Source organism: Eleutherodactylus coqui, chromosome 10 (genome assembly GCF_035609145.1).
Source record: "Eleutherodactylus coqui strain aEleCoq1 chromosome 10, aEleCoq1.hap1, whole genome shotgun sequence".
Lineage (NCBI taxonomy): Eukaryota > Metazoa > Chordata > Amphibia > Anura > Eleutherodactylidae > Eleutherodactylus > Eleutherodactylus coqui.
Genome location: NC_089846.1, coordinates 92,534,807 through 92,554,288, shown reverse-complemented (window position 1 = coordinate 92,554,288; position 19,482 = coordinate 92,534,807). Strand labels below are relative to the sequence as shown.

The following is a 19,482-nucleotide window of genomic DNA, read 5'->3' as shown; positions in this document are numbered from 1 at the left end:
AGCGATCCACCTCTGCCATCACGTACTCTGCCTCCCCCCTCGAGGACACAAAGACGGTGACGTCATCAGCGTACGCTGCCACCCTGAGGGAGGCTTCCGGCACCGCCCGATCCATCCCGACCCCCGCCATAGGCCCACCATCAATCATCCTAAGGAAAGGATCAATGGCAAACACGTACAGCAAGGGACTCAGAGGACAACCCTGACGGACGCCAGACCCAACCTCAAATGGGTGGCCGACCCAACCGTTCACTAGCGGGAAAGTCTCAGCCCCCGCGTACAATGTCTTGAGCCAATTGACAAACCCCACTGGCAGGCCATATCTCAGAAGAACAGACCAGAGGTACTCGTGATTAACCCGATCAAACGCTTTGGCCTGATCCAAGGACAGCAGGTACCCCTCCCAGTGACCAGCCCTACCCTGCTCCACTGCCTCCCGGACACCTAGAACAGCACTAAAGGTGCTACGGCCTGGAACAGAGCAATGCTGGGCGCCCGAGAGGAGCCGGGGTGCAAACTTGACCAGCCGATTAAACAGCACTTTTGCCAGAACTTTCCTGTCCGTATTGAGAAGCGCTATGGGACGCCAGTTCTCAATACGGCTCGAGTCTTTACCCTTTGACAGAAGGATCAAAGCCGACCTCCTCATTGACTTTGGGAGAGTGTCCGAGGAAAGACACTCATTGAAAACCTCAGTCAAGAGGGGACTCAAGAGGTCCTTAAAGGTCTTATAGTACTCAGATGTTAAGCCATCCGGTCCTGGCGATTTTTTGAGCGCAAGCCCATCAATCGCCAGTTTAACTTCCTCTATGTTGATCTCCTCTGTCAAAACATTAAGGGAGATATCACCCCCTGGCTCAGGAACAGCTTCAGCCAGGAAAGCCGACATCACATCTCGATCTAGATCCCTCTTTCCCAAAAGGTGCGAGTAGAAGGATCTGATGACTTCCAGAATCCCTGATCTGGACCTGTTCAGAGATCCCGTATCGTCGATCAGTCCAGTGACAACTTTACGATTCACTGACATCTTGCAGTTTCTGTAAGGGTCGGGCGAATGGTACTTCCCGAAGTCCCTCTCAAAAACCAAAGATGCGTGCCTATTATACTGGCACCCTTTGAGCAAAGACTTCACTCTGGAGATCTCCTCGCGGCTACCTCCAGTCGAGACGAGATGCTCGAGTTTCCTCCTCAGGCCCTGATAAAGACGGTACTTACTCAGGCTCCTGAGGCTAGAGAGCTGGCGGAAGAATCTCGCCGCCCTGATCTTGAACATCTCCCACCACTCTGACTTACTGCTACAAAGATCCAGTAATGGTACCTGGCTCTGCAGAAAATCCTCAAAGGACTGTCTTATCTCTGCTTCCTCCAGGAATGATGAATTCAGCCTCCATAAGCCTCTACCCATCCGGGGGGTCTCTGCAACATTCAGGGAAAACAAAATCAGACAGTGGTCGGAGAACTCCACCTCAACAACAGATACTGGTGAAGAGATGGCTTCCTCCTTCAAATAAAACCTGTCTATTCTAGACCTGCACTCGCCTCTATAATAGGTGAAACCCGCGTGGCCTGGGGTGTGCCGGATGTGGACATCCACCAGGCGAGCTTCGCTAGCTATGCTATTAAGCGCGACGCTATCATAAGTCAGCTTGCCTAGGGAGCCTCCCCTGTCACGGGTCCTCGTGACTGCGTTAAAGTCACCCCCAAAGATCACCTGCCGACTGGTAAAAAGGTACGGCTTGATCCTCATAAAGAGATCCTTGCGGTCCCGCTTGGTTTGGGGACCGTAGATGTTGATTAGCCGAAGCTCTTGTCCCTTCATGAGAACATCCAGGATCAAGCACCTCCCTATTTCTAACTCAATAACCCGTCGGCATTCAACCGCTGCAGTAAAAAGTACCGCCACTCCGCTATATGGCTCGGCCGCAAGAGACCAGTAAGATGGACCAGACCTCCATTCCCTCCTTGCCTTATGCACAGCTGCCAAATTTGGCAGCCTGGTCTCTTGCAAAAACAAAATGTCGGCTTCAACGCGGCCGAGAAAATCAAAGGCCGCAAATCTAGCCATATCAGATTTAATGCTGGCAACATTAATGGATGCCAGCGTCAACGGAGTGGGTGCCGCCATCATTGGTGATCGAGTTAGATGGCTTTCTTCTTCCCACCCCCCTTCTCATCAGGGTCTGAGGATGACCCCTTGCCACGTTTCTTGGACACTGAAAGGTCCATGGCAAGGGGCTCCTCAACCTCGTCCTCCTTGCCACTGGGCTCTGGGCCAGCCCTCCCCCTGGATGTCACCAAACCCCCACAAGAGGAAGGCTCAGCACCCCCTGTAGGCCTCACGCTTGTCCTAGGCACCTCTCCCTCCGAGGACGAGAGAGCTTGGTACCTGTTGGAGAGCCCAACAAGAGGAGAGTTTGGATTGCCTTCCTGCACCTGGCCCGTTGCAGGGGAAGATTTCCCTTCCCTTTTTTTCATTTTCTTGGAGCCCTGCTTGCGCTTTTTCTTTTGCCACTCATCCTTGCCCTCACCCACACTTTCATAGTGGGAAGAATCTGAATAAGTGGCATCCTCTTCCCTTTGGATCCTCCTGACCTCCTCATCCAGCTCCCTGTCCCCTGGAGCCTCAGCCACATGATTTGTGTCCGGAGCAGGGGCCAGCATTGACCCACCTGCCACCTGGGTTTCCACCAGCTCCCTGCCCCTTCCGCGCTTCTCTTGGCGCCTTAGCTTGGCTGCCCCAGCATGTTTGTTCTTCCTTGGCTCCTGGGCTCCCTCGCCTCTGCTGGTCCCCTCCCCTGCAGAAGCAACCTCACGGCTCTCCTCCGCTGGGGCCATGACCGCATTGGCGAAAGAGCGCGGACAGCGACTGAATGGGTGACCGAGGTCACCACACAGGTGACACCTAATCTCTGTACAAGATGCCGCAAGATGACCTACCTCGCCACACAGAGCGCACTTGATGACGTTACAGGCTGCACTCAAATGTGTGGGGTCGCCGCACTTGTGACAGAGCTTCGGCTGCCCCTGGTAGAAGGCCAAGATACGATCCCTGCCAAGGAAGGCCGCGGATGGTATGTGGGCCACCGAATTCCCTGAACGCTTAAGTTTTACCATAAACGTCCAGGCTCCGGACCAGATGCCGTGTTCGTCCCGGTTCTTATTGGGCATATCCACCACCTCTCCGTACCGACTTATCCAAGTCATGATATCATAACAAGAGAGGGACTCGTTACGAGTCAAAACGGTCACTCTCTTGACTCCAGTCTGGCGGGTTACCACTTGTGCAGCGAAACCGCGCCAGCCGGGCTCGTCCTTCATCAGCTCATAATTCCCCCAGAAGAGCTCCAGGCCCTCCGGGCGAGCAAAGCTGATGTCGAACTCAGACGAGCCGTAGGGGTGGATCAGGGCATAGATGTCATTTGCCCTGAAACCCATCTTCAGCAGAAGCTCCACCACCTTACTCCTGGATGGGCACGCGTCATTGCCTCTCCACTGAAGACGAGCCACATTCCTACGGCCAATGTCCTGCCCGGTTGTCGGCAGGGACCAGACAGTCTCCCCCCTTTGTTCTCGGAAGGCACCAAGACCATGTCTCTCCACCCACAGAGACAAATCCACAACTCTGCCCCCTACATTCATCGAGCTCTCCCCCCTCCTCAAGGCCTCCAGGAGGCGCTGTTGCAAAACGCCGTCCCCAGAGCCCAAAGACAAGGAGGACGCCTCTCCCCTCCCTCCAGCGGCGACACTGGCATAACTTCTACCAGATGTTGTCGCCGCTGGAGGGGCGACTGGATCCTGACCCACGCCCTGACTACCCTCCGAAGCCCCACCCACCCGTACACAAGGTGGCATACTTGCCGGGGAACCGGGGACAGCTGTTCCTGCAGGAACAGGGGCAGCAGGAACAGGGGCAGCAGGGGTACCAACAGCCGCATCCATTACCTCACTCACTTCTCCATTCGCTGCTGGACCAGGACCCATGTAATCTTTACCATTAACTTTCTCTTTATGCCCTGAGGGCAAGTCCATGGCACCTTTGGTGGGTGGCTGAAGATGCACTTCAACATTTCTCTGGACATTGGTGGCTGTAGCTCCGCCCACCTTAGCCACTCTAGGAGTTGTAGTTCCTCCAACTTTCCTTGCAGGATCTTTACCATGTGTGGGAGGATCGGCAGACCCAGCCACCACCCCCTGCGCCCCCTCCGCACCGGAAAGGCGCTTTAGGGACACAGGGGGGACAGCTAAGCCACCACCGGTGGGACCTGGTGCCGGATCACGCCCCCCTCCCACTGGGACGTGACCAACAGCGCCAGCACCTCTGGACTGGCCGCGACTCTTCGCTTTCCCAACGCTCTTCTCCACCTCCTTTACTCCTCCATTCCCACTACTAGCACAAGCGGGCTTGGAGTTTTGGGCCGCATTAACCCTCTCTTCCCCAGTCCCCTGCACCGGACCCACCACAGAGCCCGGGACTAGGAGCTCAGGGTTACCACCCTGGTTTGACTTTGCAGCCAAACCAGAGTGCTTGGTGACATAAACAAACTTTTCTTCAATATACGTTTTTTCCTTTTTCCTCCTCTTTTTGCTTGAGGTCTCCGGGGGTAAATCATTCCCGAAATAGCAAGACTGCAGCCTCTCTGGGGACTCCTGCAGCTGTATCTGCCGCATTATCAGCGCCCCCTCTCCACTACTGCTGCAGCTATCATCAGTGTCCTCTGAATCAGACTCGCCTGATGTGGAGGGCAGGCTGACCTGTTCAGCTGGGATGCTGGGCCCTGTAGTCCCACCTGGCAGTGCTGATTGCTGCTCTCCAGAGCACCCAGCTCGACCATCCTGAGCAGCATCGGATTCCACCGAGCTGCTGCTGGAGTGCCTGGCAGAGCGCTCTTGAATAGCACCGCTGCTCACAGACGCCATTTTGATAAACCTCTCGTCATTTAACAGTTTTTCTTTGAAAGGCCCACTTCTTTCCAGGATCCTTTCCCTCTCCTCCGCATAAAACTCAATGGCCTCCTCACAAGCTTCAATCTGCCGTGATATGGCCAGTTTCCTGGTACGGGATTTTGCCCGCTTCGCATCATGTCGGGCAGCGTGCAGCTCCTGCGTATATTTATTCAGCTGCCTCCCGACATGTCCATAGTCCTTCATATATTTGGCGATACGGGTTGCCACATCCGTTACAGACTCACCCTCCCTGCGATCAGCCCAACTTGCCTGCAAACGTTGTTTTGCCGCATGGTCCTCCACTCTCTTCCTCTGGCTGCGGGTCCTCTTGGGCTCCTCCAGGGGAGTCAGGGTGACATTGCTGCCACTCCGACCAGGTGTTCTCCCCTCCTGGGGTGCAGTCCTCCCTCCCCCTGACCGAAGCCAGAGGGAGGAGGTCCGGGACTCCATGGCTGGAGCAAGCCCAGCACCTGTAGACTTTTCTGGGTAAGATTCCTCTCAGTGGTGACCACACCCTGGATCCTGCAGAGCTCTCACACACCCAACCTTCTCCAGAGATGCACTCACTATTCTGCTGGTGGAGTCACTGTGTACATATATTACTTATCCTGTACTAATCCTGAGTTACATCCTGTATTATACTCCAGAGCTGCACTCACTATTCTGCTGGTGGAGTCACTGTGTACATACATTACTTATCCTGTACTGATCCTAAGTTACATACTGTATTATACTCCAGAGCTGCACTCACTATTCTGCTGGTGGGGTCACTGCGGACATACATCACGGTTCTGATGATGCTGTAGTCTGTATTTGCTGACTATGCTGGGGGTTATCAGGGGTGGAGCATCACTTTCAGTCCTCACCCCTCACCCCCACACACACCGGACCCTGGTATTGTTGTCGTGTTGCCTCTTTATTGTTTTTTCTGTTTGCATGGTTTCCCAGATTCTGAGTTTCCAGCATAAAACCAGTCAGATGCTCGTTTCCATCCTCGCACATCAATAAACGTCCCGCAGATTTATGCTGCTTGTTTGATTTTTGTTGCTGCTGAATTAATTATGCGGTTATGTAAATGTCTCCGGGAACCGATTAAATGACGAATTTAATAAATAAGGACGTGAAGATCCCAGAAGTGACGTTCCTGGAAGGAGCCCAGATATTGGTCATAAATTCCTGAACCGGGAGGATAAATAGCTTCATCATAATGGAAGAACAGGAGATGCCACAGGGGGCGGAGGGTCTGCTGTCATTAGTGCTTGCCCTTCCCTCCACTGCCAGTTGTACTGAAAATGTGGCCCTGCGGAACTGGCAAGGAGCCGCTGGCATTATTACATTGTTATAGTGCCCAAATAATACTACCATACAGCCTACATAATACCACTTTATAGTGCCAAGATAATGCTGCCATATATAGTACACATAAAAAAGCCATTTAGGGCCTGGATAATACTGCCATATACAGCCAATATAATACTGCCATATAGTGTTAGGATAATACTTTCAGATTAAGCCCACATAAAAATACCACACAGTACTTGGATAATACTGCCATATAATACCACTCTATAGTGACAGGATAGTACAGTACCAAGATGATACTGTCATGTAAGACTCCTAATACTGCCATATTGTGCCAAGATAGTACTGATGTATGCAATCCACATAATACATACAATCCTAGAATGGAAGGGACCTCCAGGGTCATCGGGTCCAACCCCCTGCTCAGTGCAGGATCACTACATCATCCCAGACAGATGTCTGTCCAGCCTTTGTTTGCACACCTCCATTGAAAGAGAACTCACCCCCTCCCCTGGTAAACATTCCCAAATCCTTTAACCGTTCCTCATAGGACATGATTTGCAGACCGCTCACCATCTTGGTAACTCCTTCCTGAACTTGCTCCAGTTTGTCTATGCCTTTTTTTAAAGTGGGGTGCCCAGAACTGGACACAGTATTCCAGAGGAGGTCTGACTAAGGCTGCCTGTCCACGGGCGGGTTTGAATTGTGTTCCGCGCGGCAATAATCTGGCTGTGGGAAACGCAATGAACGCTCTCCATTGCGTTGCTATGGAGAGCGCTTCCACCCTGTCCACGAACGGAGAATCATAGCTATTCTCCGCTCGCGGGCGGCAATTCGCAGCATGCTGCAAATTTACCGCGATCCTCCGAGGTCAGTCTTTCTGTCAGATAGGCTGACAGAGGAGATCTGTCTGCCGACTCCTGCTCCCGGGTGGAGGTATCCCGTGGCGGGGGATAATTACCTCATGTGATCTAGACTCTATGCTTCTCTTAATACATCCCTGAATTGTGTTTGCCTTTTTGGCTGCTGCATCACATTGTTGACTCATGTTCAGTCTATGATCTATTCATATACCCAAGTCTTTTTCACATGTGCTGCTGCTTAGCCCAATTCCGCCCATTCTGTATGTGCTTTTTACATTTTTCTTGCCCAGATGTAGGACTTTGCATTTCTCCTTGTTAAATACCATTCTGTTAGTTGCTGCCCACTGTTCAAGCTTTTCTAGATCTTTTTGAATACTCTCTCTCTCTTCTCTAGTATAAGCTATACCGTCATATAGTGCCAAGATAATGCTGTCCTACGCAACCCAGATAACATCGCTGTATAGTATCAAAATAACACTGCCACTTACAATCCACATAGTACTAGCATATAGTGACAGGATAATATAGCACCAAGATGATACTGTAATATAGCCCTCAATACCACCTTATAGTGTCATGATAATAATCGACATAATACTATGATAATACGCATATGCAGTCCACATACAGTATTCCTCCATCTAGTCCCAAGATAATATGCAGCATCATTCAAAGAGCCCACATATTACCCCCGCATCGTTCCCATATCATATTACAGTACATTTCTCCAATAATACCGCCATACACCACTAAACAACGTGGAGCCGTTTGGTTTGTTCCTGGTTCTCCCATTCTTAGGGCCCCTAGTAAATGCTCCACAGCGAGGACCTGCGAAGGCTGGAATAGCACAACGGCCCCCATCAGGATCTGGCAGTTAGGGGTCCCCACTGTATATAAAGACGATATAATGGGGGTTTGTTCATTGGTACTAGCAGCACAGGCTGCAATAAAGCGGACGGCGTGGCGCCGGGATGTGAGCGGAATATGAAGTTACTTGGCGCAGCAGATAAATCCTCCAGTGAAGAATGGGGCAGATGGGCCGAGGCTGTTGCCATTGTGGCGGTTCCTCCGGAGACAATGGCACTTTTGTGTTCTGTCATTTTCATCATTTGCTCTTGTGTGGAGTAATGTGCTGTATTTATATGGCATTGTGTGCAGTGGGGGAGGGGCGCAGCCGTCTGTGTATGGGGTGCAGTAACACGTTAGTATCCGTTGGGAACCTCAGCCTGAAGTGCACGGCGGCCATTAATAACGGCCCGCGCCATGCCCACTGCATGCCAGCTACAGCGGGTATAAACAGTCTACACCCTGCTATAAGGCCAGGTTTATGTTATGGTACTAACTCCATCTCCAAGACATTACATGTACCACGGGGCACAGGGGAGACCGTCAGCAAGAAGGGGATTACATTTGGCACAACAATGACCTCACCAAGAACTGGACGGCCCTGAAAGATTGATGTAAAGACCAGAAGAACATTGTACCGGGAGGCCAAGAGGCCGACAGCAACATTAGAGGAGCTGCAGGAGTTTTTGGCAGTCCTGGTTGTGTAGTCATGTGACAACCATCTCCCGTGTTCTTCATACGTCTGGGCTGTGTGTGTGTGTGGGGGGGGGGGGGGGGGGCGCAAGATGGAAGCCTCTTCTAGCAAAGAAGAACATCCAGGTCCAGATATGTTTTACCCAAACCTCCATCCTGCCTGACAGAAGTCCGTGGAGAACGTGTTCTGTCTGATGAGACCGAGGGGGACTTGTTGGTTATAATTTCAGAAGCGATGACTGACACAAAGCCAACACTGCCGTCACCAGAAGACCCCCAGACCGCAGTGAGGATGGTGGAGGGGCAGCATTATGTGGGGGCTGTTCTGCTGCAGGTACTGGGGCTTTAGTCAAGGGGTAGGGAATTCTGAACTGTCCCAAATATCAGTCCATTTTTGCCTAAAACCCTCCGGCCTCGGCTAAAAAGCTGAAGATGAAGAGGAATTTCACCTTTCAGCAGAACAACACAAAGCAGATCTACAAATTACCAAGAGGGCGGCGGGACCAGAAGAAGAGCAGAGATTGGGAATGCCCAGCCAGAGCCCAGATATGAATCCCATTGAAGATCTGTGGGTGACCTGAAGAGGGCGCTACACACGCACAATCTGACAGATTTAGAGCGCTTTTGCAAGGAAAAGCGGGCAAAGATTGCCGAATCAGGATGTGCCAAGCTGATAGACCCCGACCTAAAGAGACTGACTGCTGTCATAAAGTCAGAGGGCGCGTCAACACAGTATTAGTCTTAGGATGTGCATACTTACACAATCACACTATTTTAGGGGTTTTTTTCCACCCTAAATGGTTTCACTTTCCTTCCCAATGGATTGTAGAGATATCTGGTCACATGGAGGATGGAAATACATCTGAAATGATTCATCTTTGTTGTTTTTTTTTAACATGATAAAAACCTGGCATTGTAACCGGGGTTGTAGACTTTTTATATAACTAGGAGCCTTACACATGGTGATTGGCTGACACCTACAGGACAACTATGAGAATACAGCAATGAACTCCTGCCACCTACTGGACAAGTATCAGAATACAGCAATGATCAGCTGCCACCTACTGGACAGGTATCAGAAAATATTGATGCACTACTGCCGCCTACTGGCCAAGTATGAAAATACAGAGTTGATCTGCTTCCACCTACAGAACACATCAATTTTGCTCACTACAAGATAACATGTGATCTTTATGTATTTTGGTGTGCTGAATCCAAAAATCACATCCATTTCCTCCAGTCACATTTATTTTGCATAGTATGGATGTGGTCTCTAGTATATATATGCGATGCCCTTGAAGAGCACATGTTACACAGGGACTAAAATATGTTGGATAGAAAGATCTGAAATATTTTTCATAGGGACAAGGACCTTGTTTGCTGCATTAACGTCAAAGGACGTATTGAGTCAATAGAATGTGATAATTACCTACCTGCAGCATGCAGGCTTCTTATTGACATTTCAAAGTCTAAAGTGTGTGTTGCTTCACAATGGCAATATATTACCTTCCAATCCTATGGCTCACTCGGCAAATATGAGAGAAACTTATGAATTCATGAAAACCATTCTCCAAAAAAGCAAATATAATGATCATTGCTGATTTTATGTGGTCACCTGAAAGTTCTATTGATTCTTCTAGGACAGCAAAGTGGATGCACAAGAGTTTTTGCTTCTTGTGCCTTTGGGATAGCCGAGCCAAGGCAGAACATTATACAAGGGCAGAATGGCCAGCTACAGAGAATTTTATGATTGGTGAAAAGAATATGAAGAATGAACCGATTGTTAATCCTCATAAAGTGTTGCTCCCCCGACTGTATATAAAATTGGGACTTATGAAACAGTTTGTTAGGGCTTTGGATCGAGATGGTGAGTGCTGCAAGTACATCTGTACCAAATGTCCTGCTCTTTCACATGAGAAGTTAAAAGCTGGCATATTTGATGGCCCACAAATAAGGCTTCTAATCAAAGACAGAGATTTCCTTAATACCATGAAAGCCATACAGAAGGATGCTTTGTCTGCTTCTTCCAATGATTGTTACAGATTTCCTTGACAACTTTTGGCTGAAGATTATAACCGTACAGTTCAACATTTGTCGATTGCTTTTTGAAGACTGGGAGCAAACATGAGAGTCAAGTTGCATTTCCTTCATCGCCACCTGAACTACTTCCCCTCAAATCTTGGATCTATGAGTGAGGAACAAGGAGAGCGCTTTCACCAAGACATCAAAACCATGGAACACAGATATCAATGCGGATGGAACACAAACATGATGGCCGACTACTGCTGGTGTCTACAGCGTGGCGATCCTGGACAGAACGACTCCAGAGCATCCAAAGAGAGGAAAATTCTCCCCAACAATTCAGTTTTCCACAACCCTTGTTCTCTTGGTCAGACGATAGACTCGTTTTTTGCTTGAAACAAATGTATTACGTTCTATCGCTTCTGCATAGCCTCTTATTATCCCTGATATTTGACTTTATAACCTCTAACAGTAGTTATTTATGAAACGATTTAACGTATTGCACATTTTTGGACTTCATATGTGGAATCCGCACCATTCATTTGGGTAAAATCAGCAAAAAATACTTTGGTCTACATTTGAAAATAAAATTGTGCTGACCTATCACAATTCAGCACTGATCTACTGCCACCTACTGGACAGGTATCAGAACAGAGTTATCTGCTGCCATCTACTGTACAAACATCAGTATAGAGTGATAATCTGCTGCCACCTACTGGACAAGTATCAAAATTCAGCAGTGATCTGCTGCCACCTATTGGACAGGTCTCAGAATAGAGCGATGATCTGCTGCCAGCTACTGGCCAAATATTAGACTACAGCAATGATTTTCAGTCACCTACTGGACAAGGATCAGAATAGAGCGATGATCTGCTGTTACTTACTGGATTAGTATTAGAATACAGCCATGATCTGTTGCCATATGTTGGACAAATTTAAATGGCAAAACAGGGTTCCTTTTTATGTTAATATTGTCACTACAACTTTAGAAATGTTTAAACGATGAAAGATGAGCTGATCGCTCAGTGTAAATAGCGGCCATGCAGTACTGAACGACCGCTGTGTTAGTGAATGGAGAGGAGCGGAGAAGAGTGGAGAGAGAAATCTCCAGCCGCCCCACTGTGAGCCAACGATACCCACTCCTATGCAACAGCACGTGAGCTAGACATGCAGGGACGAGTGCCAGGCGTCGTTTGCCCGACATTCGTCCCGTGTAAATGGGGCTTAAGAGGCCCGCCTGGTATAATGGACTTGTGTAGCCCCTTGGATGCATCATTTTTTTAAATTCTGTGCTGTAATATAAGACTGTTTGTAATAATAGAGGTATAAGGGCTCCTGCACATTTGCGTTTTTCTTGCACGTTTTTTTCGCGCAATTGTCAATGGGAGTTTCTAATGTTAAAAACACATCGCGCAAAAAATGCAAAGCACCAACTTGTGATGTGTTTTTAACATTAGAAAGTCCCATTGACAATCGCGTGAAAAAAAATGCAGCGATATCGCGTGAAAAAAATATGCAAGAAAAACGTAAGTCTGCAGGAGCCCTAATACCGCCGTGTGCATGAGCTCTGATAAAGGTTACTTCATTGCGAATTGTACATTTTTGGCTAGAACAGTGCGCTGATATCTGGTGGGAGAAACGAGCTAAAACTGACCACGATGCAACTTCAGTGTTTTACTATGGCAACACGGTCACACGGGACTCCGCAAAAATCACCAAAAATCTTATGCTAAGGAATGTCCGTCAGTAATATTAAATGGAGGGAAGCGTTGTGCTGCACCGATGTGGCGAGCGGGGATCACTGCGTGTTGTTACGGCTATATATGGTGGTGGTCGCTGTGCCGTTACAGTGTACAGACCACAATCCAATAATAGGCTTGGATGATGAGCTTACAATCTCTAATCTCGCCCCTCTGTAGGTGGATGAATCGCCTGGGCCTCGCCGCTATTGGGTATACGCCAGATGAGAAGGACATCAGACCCAATGAAGGTAAAATCATTGCTGCCACGACTTCCAAACAGAAACCTCAATATTTGTCATCGACTGACGGAGGAGATACACTGGGGATCTGTGCGCTGCAGGCGCCTGTATCGCTGCCACTAGTATATAACACTAGAGCGCAGCATTGTAATCAGTGGAAGCAGAATGATTGGAGGACACAACCTCCCCCCACCTCCCTTATCACTATTATAAAAGGCACTGTGTGGCTGGCAGTTATCAGGACACTAACGTTGGCACTATTATGGGAGCACCGTGTGGCTGGCACTGTTATGAAGGCACTGTGGTTGGCACTATTATGGGAGCACCTTGTGGCTGGCACTGTTATGAAGGCGCTGTGGTTGGCACTATGATGGTAGCACCTTGTGGCTGGCACTGTTATGAAGGCACTGTGGTTGGCACTATTATGGGAGCACCTCGTGATTGTCACTGCTATGAAGCCACATCCAGCAGATGGGTGACAACTTGAAAAAACTTTGTCCCCAGAATACCCCTTTAATGCAGGCCTTACGGAGGTGTTCCACTGCCCACTAGCCATAACACTGCATGTTTTACCCAGAGGGATTCTTGTAGCCCTCGGTAGTGATACAATCTGACCATGTGGCCCTCAGAGCGGAGAAGGTTGTGTCTCCGGCTGTAAGCTGAACACAGTGCAGTAACGCAGACTCCTGATAATACTTAGGTCCCCAGCACACAGTGTATCATCTATATACTGTATACAGACGGCCGAATCTGCAGTAACGCTCTTCCTGTCATCAGCAGATTACTGGAGTGAAAGTGACCAGGATGACGTCGATGGCTCCATGACACTGAAGCAGGAACCGCAGACCACAGCGAGCGATACCTACCACCGCACCGCCTCAGTGAGTGCACAGGATGACTGCAGCTCAGTAACCATCTCCCTATCAGACATTACTAGGGGGTCCCCCGGCCTCTAAAGTACGCCCCCAATAAACTCCTCATCAGGGTCTGACTTTGATGCATCAAACTATCCGATGCAGATTCTCATTACTCATGATACAAGTGTATCCAATGTAGAGAGCACAAGATATAGAAGTCACATCCCACTACAGCAGAGTATATGATCTGTACGGTGATGTCATCACCAGGGGGCGGGGCTGTGACTACCTATCAGACATGACATACAGGCTGGTTGTCAGCAGTAATAGCTGTGGTGTAAGTTGTGCATCTCATGGCAGTCAACACAATGTATAATGGCTGTGTGGGTGAGACTATTTTGGGTGGAGTTGCCCTATGGGTTATTTATACCAGGATGGCTTCTGATCATTTTGTCCTTCCAGGTGAATTCCTCGAGTCCGTTTCCAGAACAGAAGCATGGGCGCCACTTCTCCAGTGAATCCACCTATTCCCACTCCTCCGCTGAAGACTCCCGGCCGGACGCTTTGGGCAGCACGCACTCCTCTGGTTGTCGACCCACATTCCGGGAACGGCGGTCCTGGCAGGATCTCATAGAGACCCCCCTGACAAGTTCAGGTCTCCACTTCCTCCAGACCGTCCCTCCGGATTCTGAGTATGTGGCTGGACGGACAGGAATGTCCCCGGAAAGAAGAAGACAAGCTACACTGCCGGTCCAGCGGCGCCACAACCTTGAACGGGACGGGCCCTTTCCACTGGCTGAATGTCCCAGGGCCCACACAGCACACACCAGGACACAAAAACAGCGCAGCCAAAGTTTACCCAGGAACCGGGAAGCCAGAGTGAAAAACCGTAACAAGAACGCCAGTCTGTTGGAGGAGAAGCCTGAGGAGGAGCCGCTGAAGAGGAAGCACAGCAGCTCCAGCAAAGAAGGTATGGAGGACGGAACAGCAATCCGACATATATGGCCGCTATTACAGGTCACCCTGAGGGACATATATGCCTAGAAATAGTCTAAGAGCAAAGGATCATGGCCTAAATAGAAAAAGTCAGGGTAATCTAGGTGACAACCACTATCTACCCTGCACCCAGCTTTCCCACACCCCTGACAACCATATCTGCCTGGTTCTACAGCAGCGGAGAATGTGTCACTAGGCGACTCTTGCGTGGCATTTCAAGAACAGATGGCAAACATGGGAGTGGCCTGTTAGGGGTGTAGCTTATATAAAGAACTTTTCAGACCCACAATTTTAAAATTAGACCCCCTACATATAGCCAGAGAATAGACCAGACTGCTAAATGATTTCAGACCCCTATTTGGAGCTCGTGCAGCGGTGTCTAGAGCCCAAACAGCCAGAGCAAGGTGGTAAGCAATGCGGGATCAAGTAGACCTTATGTTCTGGTCTGTTCGCAAAACTTGGCTCTGTTACATTCGTGTGGGCAAATGAGCACCGGACCCACATGAACGTGACCGAGAATGGATGGATAGGGAACACTAGGAGAACTACCACAGATTACCACCTCTCCCTATCTACTACTCAGGGTTAGTGACACAGACCTATCTGAGCGTGGACATCGCCCCAATAAGTGGCGGCCCAGCGTTCTTCGAATCTGGGCCCTTGCTGCTCATAGGAACCCATGCTCCCTGGATAGGACACATACACATGCCACCACCGGCAGGGACAACTAGACAGGAAAAGAAGAGACAAAGAGACATAATCACACCATACAGCAGCCAAGACGCAAACCCTAGTAGCAGATGTTAACGTTATAAATTCCAGGTATTAGTTGACGTTTTGGCCAAAATATGGAAGCTACTCGGCCACGTCACGGCCCCTGGCTATACCACTAGTCCCTGCACTAACCAGGAGTCCAGAGACATAACCAAACAAACACAAACCTTTCTTGCAGCCGCCACAAATAGAACCTGCTCACACCTCACACAGAGACAGAATAAGAACAGAGAACACTGACTACACCCATACCTGGGAAGACAGCTGTCCACACCCATACCTGGGAAGACAGCTGTCCACACCCACACCTGGGAAGACAACTGACCACACCCACACCTGGGAAGACAACTGACCACACCCACACCTGGGAAGACAGCTGACCACATCCACATCTGGGAAGACAGCTGACCACATCCACACCTGGGAAGACAGCTGACCACATCCACATCTGGCGAGCTAGCTTATATGTGTACTGACAGAGTGATTTGGCTGACAAACACACACACACCCAGCCAGCACAATCCCCCACACCTAAGTAAGAGAACTCCAGAGCACCTGTAGCACCACAGGTCTCAGGAGACAGATGTGACAGGCTCCCCACTTACCCCACCACTGTCCACCATCTTTGTCTATAAATGTCACCACCTTTCTGTGCTAGTGTTGACAACTGGGTGTTACCATTCACCTTGTCAGAGGACCATGTGACTACATACTGGCAGCGCCCAATCATCCTGTGTATATCCACATCCTCCTCACAAGGCGAATAGTAACAGCCAGTTGTCAATCAGGTCGGTCTACAAGGAGACACTTTATGGACTATGAGTATATCCTATAACAGACACGTTAGAAGACATGACGGAACCCCTATAAATCCTGTGATAACAGGTGACGTCTTCTCTGATTGCAGTTCACATTCCTTTTCTTCTCCATTTGGCCTAGACCACTATGATGACTTCTAACAATTGGATATTGACACTGTGACATCTTTAGTCTAATCCTTCATTTCAGCAGCTATCTCCAGCCTCTGTAGCAACACACATGCAGAGTCTGACACCTAAATTAATTCAGACCCCAGAACAGACCCTATATTAATACAGACATGTGAATGAATTCCAACCCTATACCAGAACCTCTGAACAGATATTGACCTCAGGCTTTATAGCATAAATTTAGACCCCAAAGTAATTCAGAGCCCAGATCAGAACCCCTAAGTCAGTGATGATGAACCTTTTGGAGACCAAGTGCCCAAACTGCAACCCAAAACCCACTTATTTATCGCAAAGTGCCAACACGTCAGGGGGCGGGGCTTATCACGACGTATAATTTTACCTCCATCGTTCTAAAAAGGACAGGGCTGTTTCAAAATAGACGGTGCAGATTTTGACTGCTTTTTGGGTGCAGAAATGCTGCAGAATTGGCCACGGAAATTTCTGCTGTGGATATTCTGCAGTATTTCCGCTACGTGTAATGACACCCCACATACTGACATCCCACAGTAGTAATATTGCCCTCCTCAGACCCATATACTTACCCCTTCCTCCTCCTTATGGAAGCTCCGCTGCTCCTCTATTTGATGATGCTGCTGGCGCTGTTCCCAGGTGCACACTATGACATCAGTGTGCTGCTGGACTCCTCGTCCCCTGCTCTTGTGGAACCTAAGAGGAGACATCAGAGGAGGGGGAGGAGGATCCAGGCTGTACACTGACATCACAGTGTGCGCCGGAAACAGCGCTGCTACCAACGCAGTGAGTGAATGCCGGCAGGGAAGCCGCAGCACCTGCCAGTATTCACTAAAGTGGTGAGTGGCCAACAGCGGCGTGTGCCAGCAGGGAGGGCTCTGCATGCCGCCTCTGGCACGCGTGCCATAGGTTCGACACCACTGCTCTAAGTGAATATATATATATATATATATATATATATATATATATATATATATATATATATAAAAAAGTATAAGAATTGTGCCTCGTGTTTAAATACTATTGTACCAATAAATATAGAAGGTTAACTTCTGCACAGTGGGTTAACCCTGGTTTGGGAAATCCCACCAGCAACCTGTGTCCAAGTTGGCGTATAAACAAATCCATTGTCCACGATCCAGTGTACCCGGAGAGACGTCTGGAGCAGATTGAGCTCTGTGGTTCACCAGGAGCTTGAGTTGCATATAACCAGGATATATAAAAGAATATCCCCGCACTCTTCTGGACTAAGGTGCATCTTTTAGCAAAGCACAATCATGGATACCCACATGTAGGCTTTCATCCATTTAATAATACATAGCCACGTGTTTCAGGACAACAAAAAGTGCTTTTATTTCAAGCATAAAGTGAAATACACAGAAGTGTATATATACATATGAAATAACTTACAATAAGGCGAGCGTCACGAGTGCCTCGCGATGCACTCTGACGTCATCTACGGGGGGGGACTTTCCCTATTGGGCGTAGGTGAATCACATGACCTGTTTTTGGAACGCAACGTGTGTTTCAATGTTTGAGCGAACATTATCAATTGTGGTTCATGTGGACAGAAACACTCACCACTACCGTACACCTTTGTCTAGTCTGATTTATGACCATTGTCGGTGCTACCAACAGCACACAGAAAGCTTAACTATCGGATCATCACCTGAGACATTGCAGTAAGATGGTGTACATTTAAAACATATTTTTTTTTTTTTTATATATTTCCTGGTTATATGCTAATTGAATACTGCCCTCAGACCAAATCCTAGAATACAGACCCCAGATAACCCCCTAAATTATTACAAGCCCCAGACAAGACCCCACCCCCACCCCCAAATAAACACAGACCCCTTAAATGCAGACCTAGACCCCTAAATAAACAGTCCTCAGACAAGACCCCCTAAACTATTACTCCCCCCCTACATGCAGCCTCCGATCCGCCATTGAGGGTAAGTAGACTGGTTCTCATCTATTAGATTAATGCCCATCTCTCCTCCAGATAACAAGAAAGAAACGCCGTGCAGCACGGACGGACTGCAGGAGCTTTACAAGACGCTGGAGCAAGCCAGTCTGTCAGCGTTCGGGGAGCAGCGGCCATCGACCAAGCAGGAGTTCAGGAGATCCTTCATAAAGAGAAGCAACGACCCTGTCCTCAACGAGAAACTTCACCGCATCCGAGTCTTGAAGAGCACTTTAAAAGTAAGAACCCTCCCATGTGACCCCCAATGACCCGAGACTGCAGCTACAAGAGAAGAGACATCCAAACTGTACTCCTCTCTATAGTGAGCCAGATACAAGCGAATGTCATAGCAGACCAAATGTTCCCAATCCTTCCACACTGTCACATGTCTGATTTGTTACAATGTATCAGTCTACTCTAAACAATCAGGCTGTATCATGTGAATGCGCTCAGACAGAGGATTGTCTGGACTGGATACATTGGAACAAGTATTTGGACAGGACGGGTATTTAGCCTCTGGATATAAATAAGAATGTTCTTGTTCACAGACAGCAAGCAGGGATCTTGAAGATCATGAGGAATTGAAAGGGAAGAATTTATGAAGCATTTATGTTGGTTTTTGTGGTTTATAAAAGTCGCTAATTTTGATATACGCTATATTTGCGTTAAATTTACTTATTTTCTTGAAACTTTTTTAAAAGTGGTCAGATAGTAGGCGGTTAGTAGAGGGAGGGGGCGGGCACCGCAGGCCAACAGATTATAATGTAACTTCAGATATTTACATGCATTGTAGCACAGATCTATGTCTACTGATATTCTCAGATATCAAATTCTGGTGCACAGACAGGCAAAGATTACTTAGTAACCTGCACCTCTTGATAAACTTGGTACATTAAAGACCAACGGATTTTAAATTGAAGCAACCCTCTGCTCCGGAGACCGTACGGTGGATTTATATTAGCGCATTGTCCGGGGTTAGAAAAACAAGGCTGCTTTCCCGCAAACACAGTGCCCCCCTTGTCCACAGGGCTGTGTGTGGGCTTGCAGGTCAGCTCCATTGAAGTGAATAGGAGCTGAGCAGCAATAATAGCCACAACCTGCAGAAAAGGGTGGCGCTGTGTTTGTAAGAAAGCAGCAATGTGTCCCCTAACCCCGGACGTGTTTAATATAAATCCCACATCTAGTCCCCGAACAGAATTTTGACAACCCCTTTAACATGTCATCCATCCTCTGTGCTGTTGACACTTGGCTCCACCGATTCCAGGCTCTGTTTTCAGTC

The 19,482-nt window shown here is 48.7% G+C and overlaps 1 protein-coding gene across 1 annotated transcript in view; it reads left to right on the top strand.

Moving 5' to 3' along the window:
• Positions 1–19,482, top strand: part of LOC136580683 (connector enhancer of kinase suppressor of ras 2-like) — a 441,969-nt gene that overhangs the window by 420,651 nt on the left and 1,836 nt on the right. The window contains exons 18-21 of the mRNA XM_066581463.1: positions 12,590–12,660; positions 13,432–13,532; positions 13,971–14,478; positions 18,243–18,442. Of these exons, the coding sequence (XP_066437560.1) occupies positions 12,590–12,660; positions 13,432–13,532; positions 13,971–14,478; positions 18,243–18,442 (880 nt within the window). The remainder of the gene's footprint in view (positions 1–12,589; positions 12,661–13,431; positions 13,533–13,970; positions 14,479–18,242; positions 18,443–19,482) is intronic.